This window comes from Scyliorhinus torazame, chromosome 8 (assembly GCF_047496885.1).
Source record: "Scyliorhinus torazame isolate Kashiwa2021f chromosome 8, sScyTor2.1, whole genome shotgun sequence".
Taxonomy (NCBI): domain Eukaryota; kingdom Metazoa; phylum Chordata; class Chondrichthyes; order Carcharhiniformes; family Scyliorhinidae; genus Scyliorhinus; species Scyliorhinus torazame.
The window spans coordinates 58,579,694-58,599,255 of NC_092714.1; the positions used below are offsets into that span (position 1 = coordinate 58,579,694).

General features: G+C 47.1%; 1 protein-coding gene across 4 annotated transcripts in view; it reads left to right on the plus strand.

Moving 5' to 3' along the window:
• Positions 1 to 19,562, plus strand: part of LOC140427869 (POU domain, class 2, transcription factor 1-like) — a 329,760-nt gene that overhangs the window by 286,346 nt on the left and 23,852 nt on the right. For all 4 annotated transcript variants that reach the window (XM_072513676.1, XM_072513677.1, XM_072513678.1 and 1 more), the window contains one exon: positions 6,013 to 6,101. In XM_072513676.1, coding sequence (XP_072369777.1) covers positions 6,013 to 6,101 — 89 coding nt within the window. The remainder of the gene's footprint in view (positions 1 to 6,012; positions 6,102 to 19,562) is intronic.

Below are 19,562 nucleotides of genomic sequence, written 5' to 3' on the forward strand. Positions count from 1 at the left end.
GGTTTCAATCTGATAATTTAACTCTTATTCTTCCAAACTCCAGAAAATATAAGCCAAATTTACTTAGCCTCTCAACATGGGACAACCTCCTCATCCTAGGGACCAATTTAGGGACCTTTCGCTGTACTGCCTTCAATGCAATTACATTCTTTCTTAAATGTGGAGCCTAAAACTGCATAATTTCTGAGGTGTAGTCTTACCAAAAGCCTGTACAGTTGCAGCAAGCCGTCTTTATTATTGTATTCCAATTCCTATGCATTGAAAATCAATATACCATTTGCCTTCCTAACTTTCTGCGTTCCTTGTACAAACACACCCAAGTCTAGTTTTAAATAATATTTTGCTTTTTGATTCTTACAACCAAAGTGAATAACTTCACAGCTCCCTATGTTATATTCCATTTGCCATCTTGTTGTCTACTCGCCTTATCCTGTCTATATCTCTTTGCAGCCTCTCTTGTGGCCTCCCCGCAGTTTACCTTCCCACCTCACCTTCTAACCTAGCTTGGCTTCTTCAGCATACTTTGACACATTACTCTCTGTCCATTCATCTAAATTATTAATATACATTGTAAATAGGTGAGGCCCCAGCATTGATACTTGTGACACTCCACTATTCACTGCGTGTCAACTTGAAAATACTGCATTATGTCCGCTCTCTGCTGTTAATGAATTCTCTATCCATGCTCAACTTTTGCCCCCAACTTCATGAACCCTTAATTTGCTTTTTAAGCTTTTTTGTGGCATCTTATTGAATGCCTTTTGGAAATCCAAGTATATTACATCTTACTGTTTCCCCTTCATCTATCAGCTAATTACATCCTCAAAAAAAACTATTTTTCTTCAGTGAAACCATGTTGCCTTGTTACTGCAACTGATGTTAGGCTAATTGGCCTGTAGTTCATTGTTTTTTCTCTTCCTTGAAAAGGGGTGTGAGATTCGCCAACTTTCAATATAATGGGATGATTGCCAAATCTATGGAATTTTGGAACACCATTGACAACAGGTCCAATATCTCTACAGCTATCTGTTTTAGAACCCTGAGGTGTCGTCCATCATGTCCTGGGGATTTGTCAGATTTTAGTCTCTTAAGTTTCTCCATTCTTTTTTTCCTGATAAGAACAAAGAACAAAGAAATGTACAGCACAGGAACAGGCCCTTCGGGCCTCCAAGCCCATGCCGACCATGCTGCCCGACTAAACTACAATCTTCTACACTTCCTGGGTCCGTATCCCTCTATTCCCATCCTATTCATGTATTTGTCAAGATGCCCCTTAAATGTCACTATCGTCCCTGCTTCCACCACCTCCTCCGGTAGCGAGTTCCTGGCACCCACTACCCTCTGCTTAAAAAACTTGCCTCGTACATCTACTCTAAACCTTGCCCCTCTCACCTTAAACCTATGCCCCCTAGTAATTGACCCCTCTACCCTGGGGAAAAGCCTCTGACTATCCACTCTGTCTATGCCCCTCATAATTTTGTATACCTCTATCAGGTCTCCCCTCTAATATAATGTTAATTCCCTTAATTATTTCACATTTTCTTTAGCCCATATGTTACTGTCTATTTCTGGTCTGAAACTGTCTTCTACTGTGAAGACAGCCACAAAATATTTGTTCAATGCTGCCATTTCCTTCCCATAATTTCTCCTGTGTTTGCTTCTAAGGGACCAACATTTACTTGGGCTACTCGCTTCCTTTTTTTATACTTATGTTCTTGTATTTCTGGCTAGTTTACTCTCATTCTATTTTTTTTCCCTTTGAGACGGCCCTCTATTAGTTTTTAAACTATTCCCAATTCCCAGACTTGCTACTTTTTTTGCAAAATTGTTAGCCACTCTTTTAATCGAATCCTTAACTTCCGAGTGAGCCATAGGTGGGTATTTCTCATTGAGTTTTATTTTTTCAGTGGAATATATATTTTTGAGTTTCTTTAAATGTTTCCCACTTGTTTTTTTTATCTCCATACATTTAGTCTATTTATTCAATTGACCCAATTCTCCCCTCATATCTATTTAATTGGCTTTGTTTTAAGTTTAAGATTTTTGTTTGCGATTGGAGCATGTTGCTTGCAAACTTAATATAGAATTCACTGGTATTATCACTATTTCCCAGTGCATCTTTTATTAGGACATTACTAATTGGGTGGTACGGTAACACAATGGGTAGCACTGTTGCTTCACAGCTCCAGGGTCCCAGGTTCGATTTCTGGCTTGGGTCAATGTCTGTGGAATCTGCACATTCTCCCCGTGTCTGCGTGGGTTTCCTCCGGGTGCTCCGGTTTCCTCCCACAAGTCCCGAAAGACATGCTGCTAGGTGAATTGGATATTCTGAATTCTCCCTCTGTGCACCCAAACAAGTGCCAGAGTGTGGTAATGTAAGCCTATTTGTGACAATAAAGATTCTTAAGAATATTATTATTAATTGACCCTTCTTCATTACACAATATTAGATCTAATACCTCGGTTTGGATTTCTAAACCTCTCTTCCATACTCTTTCTCCTCCCACCACCACCGTTAGTTCAAAGCCCTGTCCACGGCCCTAGTTATACAATTGGTCAGGACACTGGTCCCAGCCTCGTTCAAATGGATCCCAGCCCTGAATACTAATGCCAGTGCCCAATAAATTGAAACAATTTCTTCCCACACCACTCTTTGAGCCAGTTGTTTAATTCTCTAATTTACTTGACCACATGCCAATTGGTGCAAGCCCCAGAGATAATTACCTTTGATGTTCTGCATTTTTATTTGGTCCCTACCTCTTCAAATTCTCTTATAACCAGGAAAGATGTTCTGCTGTATTGTTGGTTCCCACATGGACCACAGCAACTGGAATCTTCCCCCTTCCACTCCAGCTGCAAGGAGATGTCCTTAACCCTGGCACCAGGCAGGCTACACAATCTCTGGAACTGCCAATTACGGCTGCAATGTCCTGATGATACTGTGTCCTATCACTACTACATTTCTCTTCTCTCTTCCCCCCCTCTCTCTCTCCCTCCCCCCCCTCTCTCTCCCCCCCTCTCTCTCCCCCCCCCTCTCTCTCCCCCCCTCTCTCTCCCCCCCCCTCTCTCTCCCCCCCCCTCTCTCTCCCCCCCCTCTCTCTCCCCCCCCTCTCTCCCCCCCCTCTCTCCCCCCTCCCCTCTCTCCCCCCCCCTCTCTCCCCCCCTCTCTCTCCCCCCCTCTCTCCCCCCCCTCTCCCCCCCCCTCTCCCCCCCTCTCTCTCCCCCCTCTCTTCCCCCCCCCCTCTCTTCCCCCCCCTCTCCCCCTCTCTCCCCCCCTCTCCCCCCCCCTCCCCCCCCCTCTCCCCCCCCTCTCTCCCCCCCCTCTCTCCCCCCCCTCTCTCCCCCCTCTCTCCCCCCCCTCTCTCCCCCCCTCTCTCCCCCCCTCTCTCCCCGTCTCTCCCCCCCCCCTCTCTCCCCCCCCCTCTTCCCCCCCCTCTTCCCCCTCTCTCCCCCCCCTCTCTCCCCCCCTCCCCCCTCCGTCCCCCCCCCTCCCCTCCCCCTCCCCCCCCTCCCCCCCCCCTCACTCCCTCCCCCCCTCCCTCCCCCCCCCCCTCCCCCCCCTCCCCCTCCCCACCCGGAGGGCGTCCGAACCCCCACTCTGCACTACATTCCGGCCGCTATTGGGGGGGGGATAGGGTGCAATGTGCAAGTGGGCGTCCGTCCCCCAGGCCAGTTCTCTTCTCTCTCTCTCTCTCTCTCTCTCTCTCTCTCCCCCCCCCCCCCCCCCCCCCCCAAAATCAGGCCGTGAACCTGGAGGCGATCAGAGCATCCTGTGCACACTGGCACGCACGTGCGGCCTCCTGTGCCTGCCCAGGCCCCATGTCCTATCCATCCTCATTGTCTCCTGCATCCACCTTGTTGGAGAAGGCCTGCCGTTTTCTCCTCCTCCAGTACAGCGCCGCTCTGCTGCGCGATGTTGTGGAGAATGCAGTAGGCCGCCACGATATCGGCAAACCTCCAAGCGCCATTCTCCCACCAGAGCGGTCCAGACACCTGAACCACAACATCAGGAGGCCAAAGCACCGCTCTATCATGCCTCTGATCGCTGCATGAGCGTCGCTGTAACGGGAATCCACGTCAGTCTGTAGTTCCAGATATGCGTCATCTGCCGCAACCACAGTGAATAATCCCTGTCGCCCAGGAGCCAACCACTCAGCCGGGGATGCACCTCAAAAAGGCTTGGAATTGTCGAGTATGCCAGGATGAAGGCGTCGTGCAAGCTGTCCAGGTATCAGCCGCAGGCGTGCAACCTGACCAGCTGCACGGTCATCAAGTGGAGCCCCATTCGGTTTGTGAAGAGCAGCCTGTCAACTGCAGATACCCGTAGGGCGGCATGCATCCCGTCAATCCTCTTGTGAACCGGGGCATCTGGCAATGGCGGTGATCCCTGTTGCCTGGGCATCCTGGTGGGCTCGGACCACATTGAAATGGATGTATTGTGCTGACCGGGCATATAGGGCCTCTGCGATGGCACGGCGTGCACCATGCTCTGAGATTCCAGACAGGTTTCCACTAGGCGGCTGGAAGGAGCTTGTAGCGTAGCAGTCCAGGGCGCCCGTCACCTTGACGTCTACCGGGTGGAGGTGACCTCCCCCATTCCCCTGCGGTGCCAGATGCGCCGTGATCTGGTTGATATATTGCACTGTCCCCCTGCTCAGCCGGAGTCTTCAACGGCATGCCCGGTCCGGCAGGTGCTCGAATGACGGGCGCTGCCTCATGCGGCGCCTCCTTTGCACCTTCCCCTTGGGCTGTTGCGTGGCCGCCTCGCCATCCTCACCAGCTGCTTCCTCCTCAAGCAGCTCCAGCTCGTACAGCCACAGTGCATCTCCCAGGGCTGCGACGACTAAGAGGAAGGCCACCATTGCTGGTTGTGTTCCAATATTCATTGTCTGAAAGACCGGCATGTTTGCATGGTGCATACCCCCGTGCCCAACCAGGTCTACACGGTGGCTCCGGCTGGCTCTGCGGATCCTGCTACGGCATATCGTGTGTTCCCCTGTCGACCTGAACCCCTGGCTTCGTCGGCTCCCATTCCTGCTGCCAGGTACCATCAGCTGGCGCTGCCCTTGCCAGCGATATGTCTGGCGCCCCCTGTAGGACCTACTGTGAGCATTGCCCTTGGGTGGGCTGCATGATGCCGTGCCAGCATGTGGCGCCCGTTTGGGAGGGGTGGTGTGGCGGAGGCTGGGGTCTGGAGGTGTTCGGGTGGGGGCTGGAGTGTGAGGGTGGGAGCACCCAAACAGACAGTGCAGAATCAAGGGCGAAGGTGGGTGGTCAGTGGGGTGCACAGCAAGAAGCCTGCCTTGCAGTCCGTGGCAATGGCAGTCCATGCCTGGACACCGCCCTAGTCCCTTGGAGTTTCACCCCGGCCCCACAAACCGTCCCTTGGTCACCCAACCCGGCCAGTACAGCCCGGCTGCAAAAACTCATCTCGCTCATTAATGTCCTTTAACGAGACCCACTTGGGCACTTGTGACTCCAGATCCTTAACAATGTGATTGACTCTTAACTGCCCTCTGAAATGGCCTAGCAAGCCACTCGGTTGTAGCAAAGTTGCTAAGAAAACCTATAATAAGGATATGATCAGCAAACCATCTGGCATCTATCGATACACTGAATTTGTACATGAAAAAGGCACACAACTGCAGTGATTGAAGAAGGTGGCTCACCACCACGTTCTCGAGGATATTTGAAGATGGGCAATAAATGCTGCCCTTGCCAGCGATGCTCTCATCCCCTGAATAAAATACATAATTAGTTATGTGAATGCAGAGCGAATAGAGAATATCATGGTAGTATTGGAACTGGAAATGGTTACCAGATTAGTTATCTTTATCTAAAACCATTGAAATATTCAATGGACTTCCTCCTTTACTGCTGCCCCACAAAAATTAGTTCAGAATTTCTGTTGTATTGTGATATATGATTATGCAGTTCGGGGAGCATGCATATTTTCCAGAAAAATGGTCTCAGTAAATAAACCCAAAATCAACTTGTTTTTCATTTTTACAGAGGTGCCTTACTAAGTCTGAATCCAGGGAGTCTTGGTGGTGCTCTCGGTCCAGCATTAATGAGTAATAGCACACTGGCAACTATTCAAGGTCAGTAACTGCAGTAACCTCTTTTTACACCATACACTTTAGCAGACGAACTTTTTGAGGAATGTGCCCTACCCAATGCTTTCAAGTTGCAGGCAGAATGACATTGTTTGTGTTAGTCTTTCAAAATGCTTTATTTTTAGCAAATGGTGAATTTATAAATTAATGTATAACTATATTTCTTAGTTTCTTTGGTGGGCAATCATACTCGTTAGCGAGTGATTGCCAATGAAGATATTAAAATACTCCAAAACCTATCAAAACATCGTACATGGAAAAATTGCTTTCAGTGTTGGTGTCCATGTTGTGAAATATTTATAAAGTTAGGGATCCAAAATTCTTTACCACTTGAGAAAGAATTACTTCAATCTTTATAATAAATAATATATTGAGAGCAATCTAAAAATTATTAATCCTCAAGGCAGAATGTTTTTGATATTAAACATTTTACATATCAGATTGTTCCTTTCATATCCTGATGAAACTTTGCAACGGGTTAATGAAAACATTAGGTTAATCTAGCAAAGTACAAAACTGGCATAAAATTACAAATTCACCGTCTAATACAAAGAGCGGCCAAAATATTCAGTCCTCCCAGAGAATGACCTATTCAGAATCTTCTGAAGAGCTAAAGTCCACCCTTTGCTATAATGTTCAGGGGTATTATTCTCCAGTACCTTCGAGAAGTCATAAACTAAGCGCAATCTAAACAGTGTAGAAGTTTGAAATTTGGTGTGAATAGGAATTTGATTCAGATGGGGGAAGAGGTGCTGCTTTTTGTCTCCAATACCTGTTGTGGCTCATGGTGCAGGTAAATATTTAACTTAACTACTTGCAACTTAAATTAGATTAAAAGCTATAAGCTGAGATGATAGATGAAGATCTATTAAATAAATAAAACAAATTTAGATCAGCATGGTGGTGATGTTCCACAGCTGCAGCTTGTGCAAGTTTGAGGAGAGCTTTTTTATTAGGACAACCACATCTGCAGTAAGAGCCTGCATCTCAAGGCACTTCAGCTCAGAGTTGGTGATTTGGGGTGCAATTTTCTCCAATATCGGTAAAGGCCGATGTGAGGCGGGAAATGTGGTATTGAAGATGGCGATGGCGGCCTTTCCGCCATGTAGTCAAGGGCTTAGAAAATAAATTGCAGTCACAGGTCCCAGGACATATCACTGGCAGGCGGTCTCTATTTCGCCTGCCCCACCATCAAATCAACAACTCTAAAATCTGGGAGCCATTACAATGGGGCACCCCAAGCTGGCACTGTTCTAGCATTGCTCTGGCACAACCCCCTCCCACCCAAGCGCTGTACCAACCTCCAAGCTCTCCTGAGCGTACTGCTCACCAGGTGCGCGCCTTCTGAGACCAGTTGTGCTTCATTCCATTCTGACATGTAGCTGTGGATGGAGTTTTGGATGTGGGTGTATGATATATATTAATGAATTACAGTGAAGTACCCAACATTTAACATCTGGAATCGAGGCCCATCACTGATGGAGGGAAGGAACAATCACTTCTTGCTTTTACATCATTGTGAAATCTGACTTTGGTCGTCTTGTTATATTTTCTGCTCCCTTCACCGAATCCACCCAATGTGAACGGGAGAGGAAAATCCTGTCCTTGGAGTCCTGAAGTGCAGCCATTGCAGGGCAACCAGAAGAGAGAATGTTATTTGGGCATTTTCATGCAGAATGCCCTTAGATTAAGAGGTGGCACATGTCTGGTTGCTAATCATGTAACTGGTGTGATTGTAAGTTAGGCAGGCAAGGGGGCTCAGGTGGAGGTTTAGAGGAGCATCTGCCTTTGCCCATATGCAGCAAGTGCAAGTTTCTTGCTGCCAGTGTGGATTAGGGAATAGTCTAGGTTGGATGAGCTAACTAACCATGACATTGTGGTATAGGAGGCCATTCAAGTGAGAGAATTGAAAAGGAATGTGGTGGTAGTGGAGCTGGGACAAGGTATACAGTCTAGGAATAGAGATTGTTCTCTGCAGCCACATTTGGGAGCTCTGAAAGTCTTGTTGTCCATCTAGTGCCAGGAACAAGGACATCATTTTGTGGCTGGGGAAGCATTTGGAGTTGTAAGGGTGTATCGGGTTTTCATGGAACATGTAGGAACCAGAGGCATAGGTAGAACAAGAAATTTGATTCGGCTGCGGGGTTTTGAGAAGCTTATGTTTTTTTAATTTGTTTGTAAGATGTGGGCATAGATGGCAAGACAGTATTTATTGCCCACCCCTAATTGCCCTTGGGAAATTGGTGGGGAACTGATACCTTGAACCACTGCAGTGCATGTGGTGTAGGTTGTTAGGGAGGAAAGTGGAATTGAAGTCGAACATCTGCCATGATCTTATTGAATAGTGGAGCACGCTCGTGGATCCACATGGCTACTGTTTCTTTGGGCGGCATGGCAGCACAGTGGTTAGCACTGTTGCTTCACAGTACCAGGGTCCCAGGTTCGATTCCCGCTTGGGTCACTGTCTGTGCGGAGTCTGTACGTTCTCCCCGTGTCTGCGTGGGTTTCCTCTGGATGTTCCAGTTTCCTCCCGTAAGTGCTGAAAGATGTGATTGGACATTTTGAATTCTCCCTCCGTGTACCCAAACAGGTGCCGGAATGTGCCGACTAGGGGATTTTCACAGTAACTTCATTTCAGTGTTAATGTAAGCCTACTTGTGACAATAATAAAGATTATTATTATGTTCTCAATCTGATACTATACTTTTTTCAGTCACTTGAATCCCTGTGGAATATAATAAATTGCAAGGGACAACATAAAAATAGAAGTAACAATATTAATTTCTCCCTCCATATGATCGGATGCTAGATGGCTTCTTTATGGTGGTCCTTTAAAATGGCATAACTCAGATACCAAACTGAGAGCTGAAATGATGGAAAATTAACCTGCAACATGTTGATCCATAATGGTACATAATAGTGTTTAATTTCAATGTGTGAAATTAATATATTCCTCATTTAGTCTCCACCCATTAAAACCACATAGGCTTCCCATTGGGTGAATTACTTAAGGCATTGTTCTGAATAGAAAATCTAATGATCTTATCTTGGTCATTACAAGAGCTCTTCTCTTTTAGAAAAATATATTTTGTGGTTTCTCATGTATGTAAAAGCTTTGACAATTCCTGGATATCAACCCCCCTCCAGATCCTTATTGCCCTTCAATTTCCCCTGACCCCTTCTTCCAATCTTACCCCTTAGCATATTTTCACTATTGCCTCTGTCCATCCCCTCTCTGACCCCAAATTATCATGCCTCAGCTTCATCTCCTTCCACTCCCACCTCGATAAATTTCAAGCTTGGCCCAAATCGGAGCTCATTTTTCATTGCCTTTGTCTCTACGTCCACTTCTTTGTTCAGGAGTCTTTTTATTTTTTCATGGGAAGACGGTATTGCTGGCAAGGCCAGCATTTATTGCCCAGCCCGAATTGACCTTGAACTGAGTGATTTGCTGGGCTATTTCAAAGGGCAGTTAAGAGTCAGCCACATTGCTGTGGATCTGGAGTCACGTAGGCCTGACCAGATAATGATGGCAGACTTCCTTTCCTTCCCAAACCCGTTTTTCCATTTTCAGAATTCTAGTTACACTTAGACCCCTTCCTCAGGCCTTTTACTCTGTCTAGAAATTTTTATTGAGAACTGCTCTGTGGCATCAGCCATCTCAAATTTTCTGCTCTCTTCACTCCCTCTAACCATTCCTCTATGAACTTAAAGCTGTCCGTTCTCTCAGGTCTAACCCTAACATCTTCTTGAAACCAGCTGACAAGGGTGGCACTTTTGCTTGGAAAACCAACCTCTAACTAGCATAAGTTGAACACAAACCCATAGGCACCTCCATACCTTTTACTGGACCACTGCGCATCAAGCTATTGTTTCAAAGACTGTCACTTTCCATGACTTCCCACCTCATAGTCCCTTCCCTTCCATTTTCTGATTTAACTATTTCTGAGATGTTACATCTCTATAGTGAAGACTGATGCAAAATAGCTGTTCAATTCATCCGCCATTTCCTTACTTTCCATGATTAATTCTCTAGCCACTGACTCTGTTAACTCTCTTTGTATTTAAATATCCATGGAAACTCTTACTATCGCTCTTTATATTTCTGGCCATCTTTCTCTCATACTCTAATGTATCCCTCCTTATTAACTTTATTGGCATTCTTTGCTGTTCGTTATGTTCTGTCACCTATCTCGATTTGGATTTTAGTTTATTGTCACGTGTACCGAGGTACAGTGAAAAGTATTATTCTGCGTACAGTGCAGACAGATTGTTCCATACATGAAAAGCATAGGACATACGATAGATACACAATGTAAATGCGTAGACACCGACACGGGTGATCTTTGCGCAATTATATGCTTTATCTTTAAGTTTGTGTAATAACCTGCACAGGACCCATACAGCTGGGGATGATTGGGGATGTTCCCCGTGTTCAATTGGACTGAGTTAACCCAGCACTAGCATAAAAGGCCGGCAGCTGAAGAGCCAGCTAAAAAGGAATGAGGACCCGGTTAAAGGTAACCGGGCCCTGTGCATGTATGATGCTGTTGCTGAAATAAAATACTTTTAAGAAGTTCATTGGACTCCCCTGGCTTTATCACAGTTTGATACTATCTTTAATTTGTTTCATTAATCACGGATGGTGGGTCCTCCCCTTGGAATTTTTCTTTCTCATTGGGATGTATATTCTGTAATTTTTCTGTATATTCTGGAATATCCCTTTAAATGTCTGTCACTGTATCTCTATTGACTCATTTGCTAGTTCACTTGAGCTAGCTCAGCTTTCATGCCCAGATAATTGCCCTTATTTAAGTTTAGAATAATAGTCTTCGACATACGCTTCTCTCCCTCAAACTGAATGTAAAATTCAGTCATATTATGATCGCTGCTACCTAGGGGTTCCTTCACTGAGGTTACCAATTACTCCTATCTTGTTGTACAATACCAGGTCTAGTACAACCTGCTCTCTCGTTGACTCCAAAACATGATGTCCTTTATTTTTCTTTTCTTTTTTAAATTTAGAGTACCCAATTGATTTTTTCCAATTAAGGGGCAATTTAGCGTGTTCAATCAACCTACCTTGCATATCTTTGGGTTGTCGGGGCGAAACCCACGTAAACACGGGGAGAATGTGCAAACTCCACACGGACAGTGACCCAGAGCCGGGATCGAACCTGGGACCTCGGCGCCGTGAGACTGCAGTGCTACCACTGCGCCACCGTGCTGCCCCAAAACATGATGTTCTAAGATACAATGCCAAAACATTCCATGAACTCATCTACACTACTTTTGCCTATTTGATTTTTCCAGTCTATGTGTAGATAAAGTCACTCATGATTATCACCGTACCATTCTGACAATCTCCCATTATCTCTTCAGTTAATCTCTGTTGTACAGGTAGTTATAATTAGGGGACCTGTACACCGCACCCAGAAGTCACTTATTGCCTTTATCATTTCTCATCTCAATCCAAACTACTGCTAATTCTGGTTTCCTGAATTTAGGTCATCCCTCTCTAATCTGCTAATATGATCATAGAGCTATCACTCCACTGTTTCCTAACTTCCTGTCTTTCCTAAACGCCACATAACCATCATTTTTCAGGTCCCATTCTCTGTCATCCTGTAGCCATGTCTCTAATGGGGGCAACACCGTAGCACACGTGGCTAGCACTGTGGCTTCAGCGCCAGGGTCCCAGTTTCGATTCCCTGCTGGGTCACTGTCTGTGCAGAGTCTGCACGTTCTCCCCGTGTCTGCGTGGGTTTCCTCCAGGTGCTCCGGTTTCCTCCCACAGACCAAAGACGGGCAGGTTAGGTGGATTGGCCATGATAAATTGCCCTTAGTGGCCAAAAAGGTTAGATGGGGTTATTGGGTGACAGGGATAGGGTGGAAGTGAGGGCTTAAGTGGGTCGTGCAGACTCGATAGGCCGAATGGCCTCCTTCTGCACTGTATGTTCTATGTTCTAATGACTATCAGATCATACTTATTAATTTCTATTTGTGCTATCAGTTCATCTTTGTTTCAAATGCTACATGCGATTAGACGCAGAGACTGTAGTTTTGTCCTTTTTTTTTGTCGCACCTAGCCTTATCTGTTGATTTACTCTTAGATTTGTACTCCCTGTTGTCATAATATACATCTATGTATACAATGGAGTGCAGACGGGCTGTGATTGACACACAGGATGACCAGTAAGCACACAACAGAGTAGCCAATCACCAAACAGGACACGACCACTATAAAGCCAGAGGGCACCAGTTTTCCCGCGCTCTCGGGACCCAGCCTCTGAGACAGTCAGAGTTGGTGAGGTGGCCAGTGCAAACACCATGTGGTAGCTAGTAAGTCTGGTTAGGCTAGTATCAGGTCTCCAGTCAAGTCAGCATAGTGTCAACCCACAGTTGAACATGTATAATAGTTTAGATGTTAAATAAAATCGTGTTTAGTCTTTCTTTTATTTAGTTAATTAACTTAAAAGTTGCTGTTTGGTTTAGAAGAAGGTGAATTTTCAATCAGCTTTAAACAGGCTTCTACTTCCAGGCACTTGCAGCTGGAGCTTGTTAATTAGTTAATTGGATTAGGCCAGTTTTTCAGAGGCTAGATTCACAGTATAAAAGTGATCCCCTACAGTGCAGACTTTGTTTGCACTGAGTGCTGAATTTGGTGCTTTTTGAGTGCGATAGTGAGAGTTTGGTGACCGAGGGAGTATAAGGCTTCATTTTTATCTAAAGTTTAGTCTTTCTTTTATTTAGTTAATTATTTATTTAGTTAATTAACTTAAAAGTTGCTGTTTGGTTTAGAAGAAGGTGAATTTTCAATCAGCTTTAAACAGGCTTCTACTTCTAGGCACTTGCAGCTGGAGCTTGTTAATTAGTTAATTGGATTAGGCCAGTTTTTCAGAGGCTAGATTCACAGTATAAAAGTGATCCCCTACAGTGCAGACTTTGTTTGCACTGAGTGCTGAATTTGGTGCTTTTTGAGTGCGATAGGGAGAGTTTGGTGACCGAGGGAGTGCTGAATTTGGTGCATTTTGAGTGCTATAGTAAGAGTTTGGTGACCGAGGGAGTGCTGAATTTGGTGCATTTTGAGTGCTATAGTAAGAGTTTGGTGACCGAGGGAGTGCTGAATTTGGTGCATTTTGAGTGCTATAGTAAGAGTTTGGTGACCGAGGGAGTTAGGTGAGGAGGGAGTAAGGTGCTCCTTTAATTTTGTTTCCGACATTTCCGCAAAGAGTGAGAAGAGAGCCAGGAGTTTACAGGAAGTGTAGCTGACTGGGAGCAGAGTCGGAGGGCGGAGATCTAGTTAGTCCACACAGCAGCTATATTCTGTCAGGTAAGAGGGGATGGAGGCTAGGCCAGTTACATGCTCCTCCTGTAGGATGTGGGTGGTGAGGGATACCACCGGTGTCCCCACTGACTATACCTGCGGGAAGTGCACCCAACTTCAGCTCCTCAAAGACCGTGTTAGGGAACTGGAGCTGAAGCTGGATGAACTTCGGATCATCCGGGAGGCAGAGGGGGTGATTGAGAAGAGTTACAGGGAGGTAACCACACCCAAGGTACAGGACAAGAATAGCTGGGTTACAGTCAGGGGGAAAAAAACAAACAGGCAGACAGTGCAGGGATCCCTCGTGGCCGTTCCCCTTCAAAACAAGTATACCGTTTTGGATGCTGTTGGGGGGGATGACCTACCGGGGGAAGGCCCTAGCGGCCAGGTCTCTGGCACTGAGTCTGGCTCTGGGGCTCAGAAGGGAAGGGGGGAGAATAGAAAAGCAATAGTTGTAGGAGATTCAATGGTTAGGGGAATAGATAGGAGATTCTGTGGTCGCGAGCGAGACTCCCGGAAGGTATGTTGCCTCCCGGGTGCCAGGGCCAGGGATGTCTCGGATCGTGTCTTCAGGATCCTTAAGGGGGAGGGTGAGCAGCCAGAAGTCGTGGTGCACATTGGTACCAACGACATAGGTAGGAAAAGGGGTGTGGAGGTAATAAACAAGTTTAGGGAGTTAGGCTGGAAGTTGAAAGCCAGGACAGACAGAGTTGTCATCTCTGGTTTGTTGCCGGTGCCACGTGATAGCGAGGCTAGGAATAGGGAGAGAGTGCAGTTGAACACGTGGCTGCAGGAATGGTGTAGGAGGGAGGGCTTCAGGTATTTGGATAATTGGAGCGCATTCTGGGGAAGGTGGGACCTGTACAAGCAGGACGGGTTGCATCTGAACCAGAGGGGCACCAATATCCTGGGAGGGAGGTTTGCTAGTACTCTTCGGGAGGGTTTAAACTAATTTGGCAGGGGAATGGGAACCGGATTTGTAGTCCAGCAACTAAGGTAGCCGATATTCAGGACGCCAAAGCATGTAATGAGGCAGTGGGGAAGGGAACACTGACAAAGGAGAGTATTTGCAGGCACGGAGATGGGTTGAAGTGTGTATACTTCAACGCAAGAAGCATCAGGAATAAGGTGGGTGAACTTAAGGCATGGATCGGTACTTGGGACTACGATGTGGTGGCCATCACGGAAACTTGGATAGAAGAGGGGCAGAAATGGTTGTTGGAGGTCCCTGGTTATAGATGTTTCAATAAGATTAGGGAGGGTGGTAAAAGAGGTGGGGGGGTGGCATTATTAATTAGAGATAGTATAACAGCTGCAGAAAGGCAGTTCGAGGAGTATCACCCTATTAAGGTAGTATGGGTTGAAGTCAGAAATAGGAAAGGAGCAGTCACCTTGTTAGGAGTTTTCTATAGGCCCCCCAATAGTAGCAGAGACGTGGAGGAACAGATTGGGAAACAGATTTTGGAAAGGTGCAGAAGTCATAGGGTAGTAGTCATGGGCGACTTTAACTTCCCAAATATTGAGTGGAAACTCTTTAGATCAAATAGTTTGGATGGGGTGGTGTTTGTGCAGTGTGTCCAGGAAGCTTTTCTAACACAGTATGTAGATTGTCCGACCAGAGGAGGGGCAATATTGGATTTAGTACTGGGTAATGAGCCAGGGCAAGTGATAGATTTGTTAGTGGGGGAGCATTTTGGAGATAGTGACCACAATTCTGTGACTTTCACTTTAGTAATGGAGAGGGATAGGTACGTGCAACAGGGCAAGGTTTACAATTGGGGGAAGGGTAAATACGATGTTGTCAGACAAGAATTGAAGTGCATAAGTTGGGAACATAGGCTGGCAGGGAAGGACACAAGTGAAATGTGGAACTTGTTCAAGGAACAGGTGCTACGTGTCCTTGATATGTATGTCCCTGTCAGGCGGGGAAGAGATGGTCGAGTGAGGGAACCATGGTTGACAAGAGAGGTTGAATGTCTTGTTAAGAGGAAAAAGGTGACTTATGTAAGGCTGAAGAAACAAGGTTCAGACAGGGCATTGGAGGGATACAAGATAGCCAGGAGGGAACTGAAGAAAGGGATTAGGAGAGCTAAGAGAGGGCATGAACAATCTTTGGCGGGTAGGATCAAGGAAAACCCCAAGGCCTTTTACACATATGTGAGAAATACGAGAATGACTAGAGCGAGGGTAGGTCCGATCAAGGATAGTAGCGGGAGATTGTGTATTGAGTCTGAAGAGATAGGAGAGGTCTTGAATGAGTACTTTTCTTCTGTATTTACAAATGAGAGGGGCGATATTGTTGGAGATGACAGTGTGAAACAGATTGGTAAGCTCGAGGAAATACTTGTTAGGAAGGAAGATGTGTTGGGCATTTTGAAAAACTTGAGGATAGACAAGTCCCCCGGGCCTGACGGGATATATCCAAGGATTCTATGGGAAGCAAGAGATGAAATTGCAGAGCCGTTGGCAATTATCTTTTTGTCCTCACTGTCAACAGGGGTGGTACCAGGGGATTGGAGAGTGGCGAATGTCGTGCCCCTGTTCAAAAAAGGAACTAGGGATAACCCTGGGAATTACAGGCCAGTTAGTCTTACTTCGGTGGTAGGCAAAGTAATGGAAAGGGTACTGAAGGATAGGATTTTTGAGCATCTGGAAAGACACTGCTTGATTCGGGATAGTCAGCACGGATTTGTGAGGGGTAGGTCTTGCCTTACAAATCTTATTGAATTCTATGAGGAGGTGACCAAGCATGTGGATGAAGGTAAAGCAGTGGATGTAGTGTACATGGATTTTAGTAAGGCATTTGATAAAGTTCCCCATGGTAGGCTTCTGCAGAAAGTAAGGAGGCATGGGATAGTGGGAAATTTGGCCAGTTGGATAACGAACTGGCTAACCGATAGAAGTCAGAGAGTGGTGGTGGATGGCAAATATTCAGCCTGGATCCCCGTTACCAGTGGTGTACCGCAGGGATCAGTTCTGGGTCCTCTGCTGTTTGTGATTTTCATTAATGACTTGGATGAGGGAGTTGACGGGTGGGTCAGTAAATTTGCAGACGATACGAAGATTGGTGGAGTTGTGGATAGTAAGGAGGGCTGTTGTCGGCTGCAAAGAGACATAGATAGGATGCAGAGCTGGGCTGAGAAGTGGCAGATGGAGTTTAACCCTGAAAAGTGTGAGGTTGTCCATTTTGGAAGGACAAATATGAATGCGGAATACAGGGTTAACGGTAGAGTTCTTGGCATTGTGGAGGAGCAGAGAGACCTTGGGGTCTATGTTCATACATCTTTGAAAGTTGCCACTCAAGTGGATAGAGCTGTGAAGAAGGCCTATGGTGTGCTCGCGTTCATTAACAGAGGGATTGAATTTAAGAGCCGTGAGGTGATGATGCAGCTGTACAAACCTTTGGTAAGGCCACATTTGGAGTACTGTGTACAGTTCTGGTCGCCTCATTTTAGGAAGGATGTGGAAGCTCTGGAAAAGGTGCAAAGAAGATTTACCAGGATGTTGCCTGGAATGGAGAGTAGGTCTTACGAGGAAAGGTTGAGGGTGCTAGGCCTTTTCTCATTAGAGCGGAGAAGGATGAGGGGCGACTTGATAGAGGTTTATAAGATGATCAGGGGAATAGATAGAGTAGACAGTCAGAGACTTTTTCCCCAGGTGGAACACACCATTACAAGGGGACATAAATTTAAGGTGAAAGGTGGAAGATATAGGAGGGATATCAGAGGTAGGTTCTTTACCCAGAGAGTAGTGGGGGCATGGAATGCACTGCCTGTGGAAGTAGTTGAGTCGGAAACATTAGGGACCTTCAAGCAGCTATTGGATAGGTACATGGATTACGGTAAAATTATATAGTGTAGATTTATTTGTTCTTTTGGGCAGCACGGTAGCATTGTGGATAGCACAATTGCTTCACAGATCCATGGTCCCAGGTTCGATTCCGGCTTGGGTCATTGTCTGTGCGGAGTCTGCACGTCCTCCCCGTGTCTGCGTGGGTTTCCTCCGGGTGCTCCGGTTTCCTCCCACAGCCCAGAGATGTGCGGGTTAGGTGAATTGGCCAATGATAAATTGCCCTTAATGTCCAAATTGCCCTTGGTGTTGGGTGGAGGTGTTGAGTTTGGGTAGGGTGCTCTTTCCAAGAGCTGGTGCAGACTCAAAGGGCCGAATGGCCTCCTTCTGCACTGTAAATTCAATGATAATCTATGATTAATCTAGGACAAAGGTTCGGCACAACATCGTGGGCCGAAGGGCCTGTTCTGTGCTGTATTTTCTATGTTCTATGTGTTGCATCTTATCAAGTGTTGGAGGTCTTTCTCTCGCTACACTGCATCAAGTGCAGTCCACATCGACCCAGCCTACCCAACACATCATGGTACCAGTGAGTGATGCTGAAAATTGACGGACCTACCTTGAGTGAATCCGCGTTGACCAGCAAAGAGACGGACCTACCTTGAGTGAATCAGCGTTGACCAGCAAACAGCCATCCGGTGACATGGAAAACGTCCGTCCTCCTCCGCAGCTCCGCATCGCCGGCAACCACAGTGCAAATTGGAAGATCTTCAAACAAAAGTTCCAACTCTATCTAGAAGCCACCGACCTCTAGGCCGCATCGGACGCCAGGAAGATCGCACTAGTCCTCTCCACAGCCGGGGGCCACGCCATCCACACCTACAACTCCCTTACATTCGTTGAAGGCGAAGACAAGACAAAATTTAAAACAGTCCCATTAAAGTTTGACCGCCACTGCGACATTGAGGTGAATGAGAGCTTTGAACGGTATGTTTTCCAGCAGAGGCTTCAGGGTAAGGATGAACCTTTTCATTCCTTTCTGACCCATCTCCGCATCCTCGCGCAGTCATGTAACTGTGACTCGACCACTGATTCCATGATCCAGGATCAGATCGTTTTCGGGATCCACTCCGATTCCCTTCGCCAGCAGCTCCTGAAAGTCAAGCAGCTCACCCTCACCATCTCCATCGAAACGTCCGTTCTCCACGAACATGCGAACAATCGGTACTCCCACATCAGGGCGGCAGAAACGGCAAAGCTAACCTCCCACGAGGCGGAACGGTTGCAGGCCATCGCACAAATGCAGGGCCTAAGTATCGACGAGAGTGGCCATTCCGCGCGCTTTTCTCGGGCCCCTGCGCATGCACGCCACAACCGAGGGGACGGCGAGACCGACGACCAGACTGCGCACGTGCGTACGTCGTTCGACCGCACTGCGCATGCGCGATGGCGCACGGAACGCGCTGACGTTGGCGTCATGACGTGTCCGAATTGTGGCTCCGCCCATTTAAAGCGGCAATGTCCGGCAAAATCACGACGGTGTCTACAGTGTAGCAAGCTTGGCCACTACGCAGCCCTTTGCAGATCTGCTCCACTGCCCAGCATCCAGCGATCCCAACCGCGGCGCAGAAGCGTCCGTTCAATACAGCAGGCCATGCCAGACTCCGACCCCGACAGCCCAACAGATACTGATGCTGCGTGCCTCAAATCTCCATACCGGGTGGGCATCATTACGAAGCATGCGCTGCCTTTCTCCAAGACAGGGAAGCAACTCCCGATTCTCAGCGTGGATCCCGACGATGAGTGGTGTGCTGTCCTCACAGTCAACGAGGCTTGCATCCGGTTCAAACTGGACATCGGCGAACCTCATCTCCAAATCCGATCTCGACACCATCTACTTCAGACCAAGCATTCTTCCACCGGCCTGCCAGCTCCTTGACTACAATGGCAATACCATAGCTGCCAATGGCTCATGCCAACTCGGAGTTTACAATAAGTCATTTAAAGCAACATTGCGATTTGAGATCGTGGGACCTGACAGAGCATCCCTGCTAGATGCTCGGGCTTGCAAACCCCTGAACTTGGTTCAGCGAGTCCACACCATGTCATCCTCACTGGCGACGGCCTCACCTGATGAGAACTTCCAGGCTGAAATTGATGACATCATCTCGCAGTACCACAGCATGTTCGATGGAATGGGCACACTCCCATACAGATACAAAATCCTGCTGAAACCAAACGTCACCCCTGTGATCTACGCACCACGTCGGGTGCCAGCACCCCTCAAGGATCACCTCAAGCAGCAGTTGCAGGACCTCCAGGACCAGGGC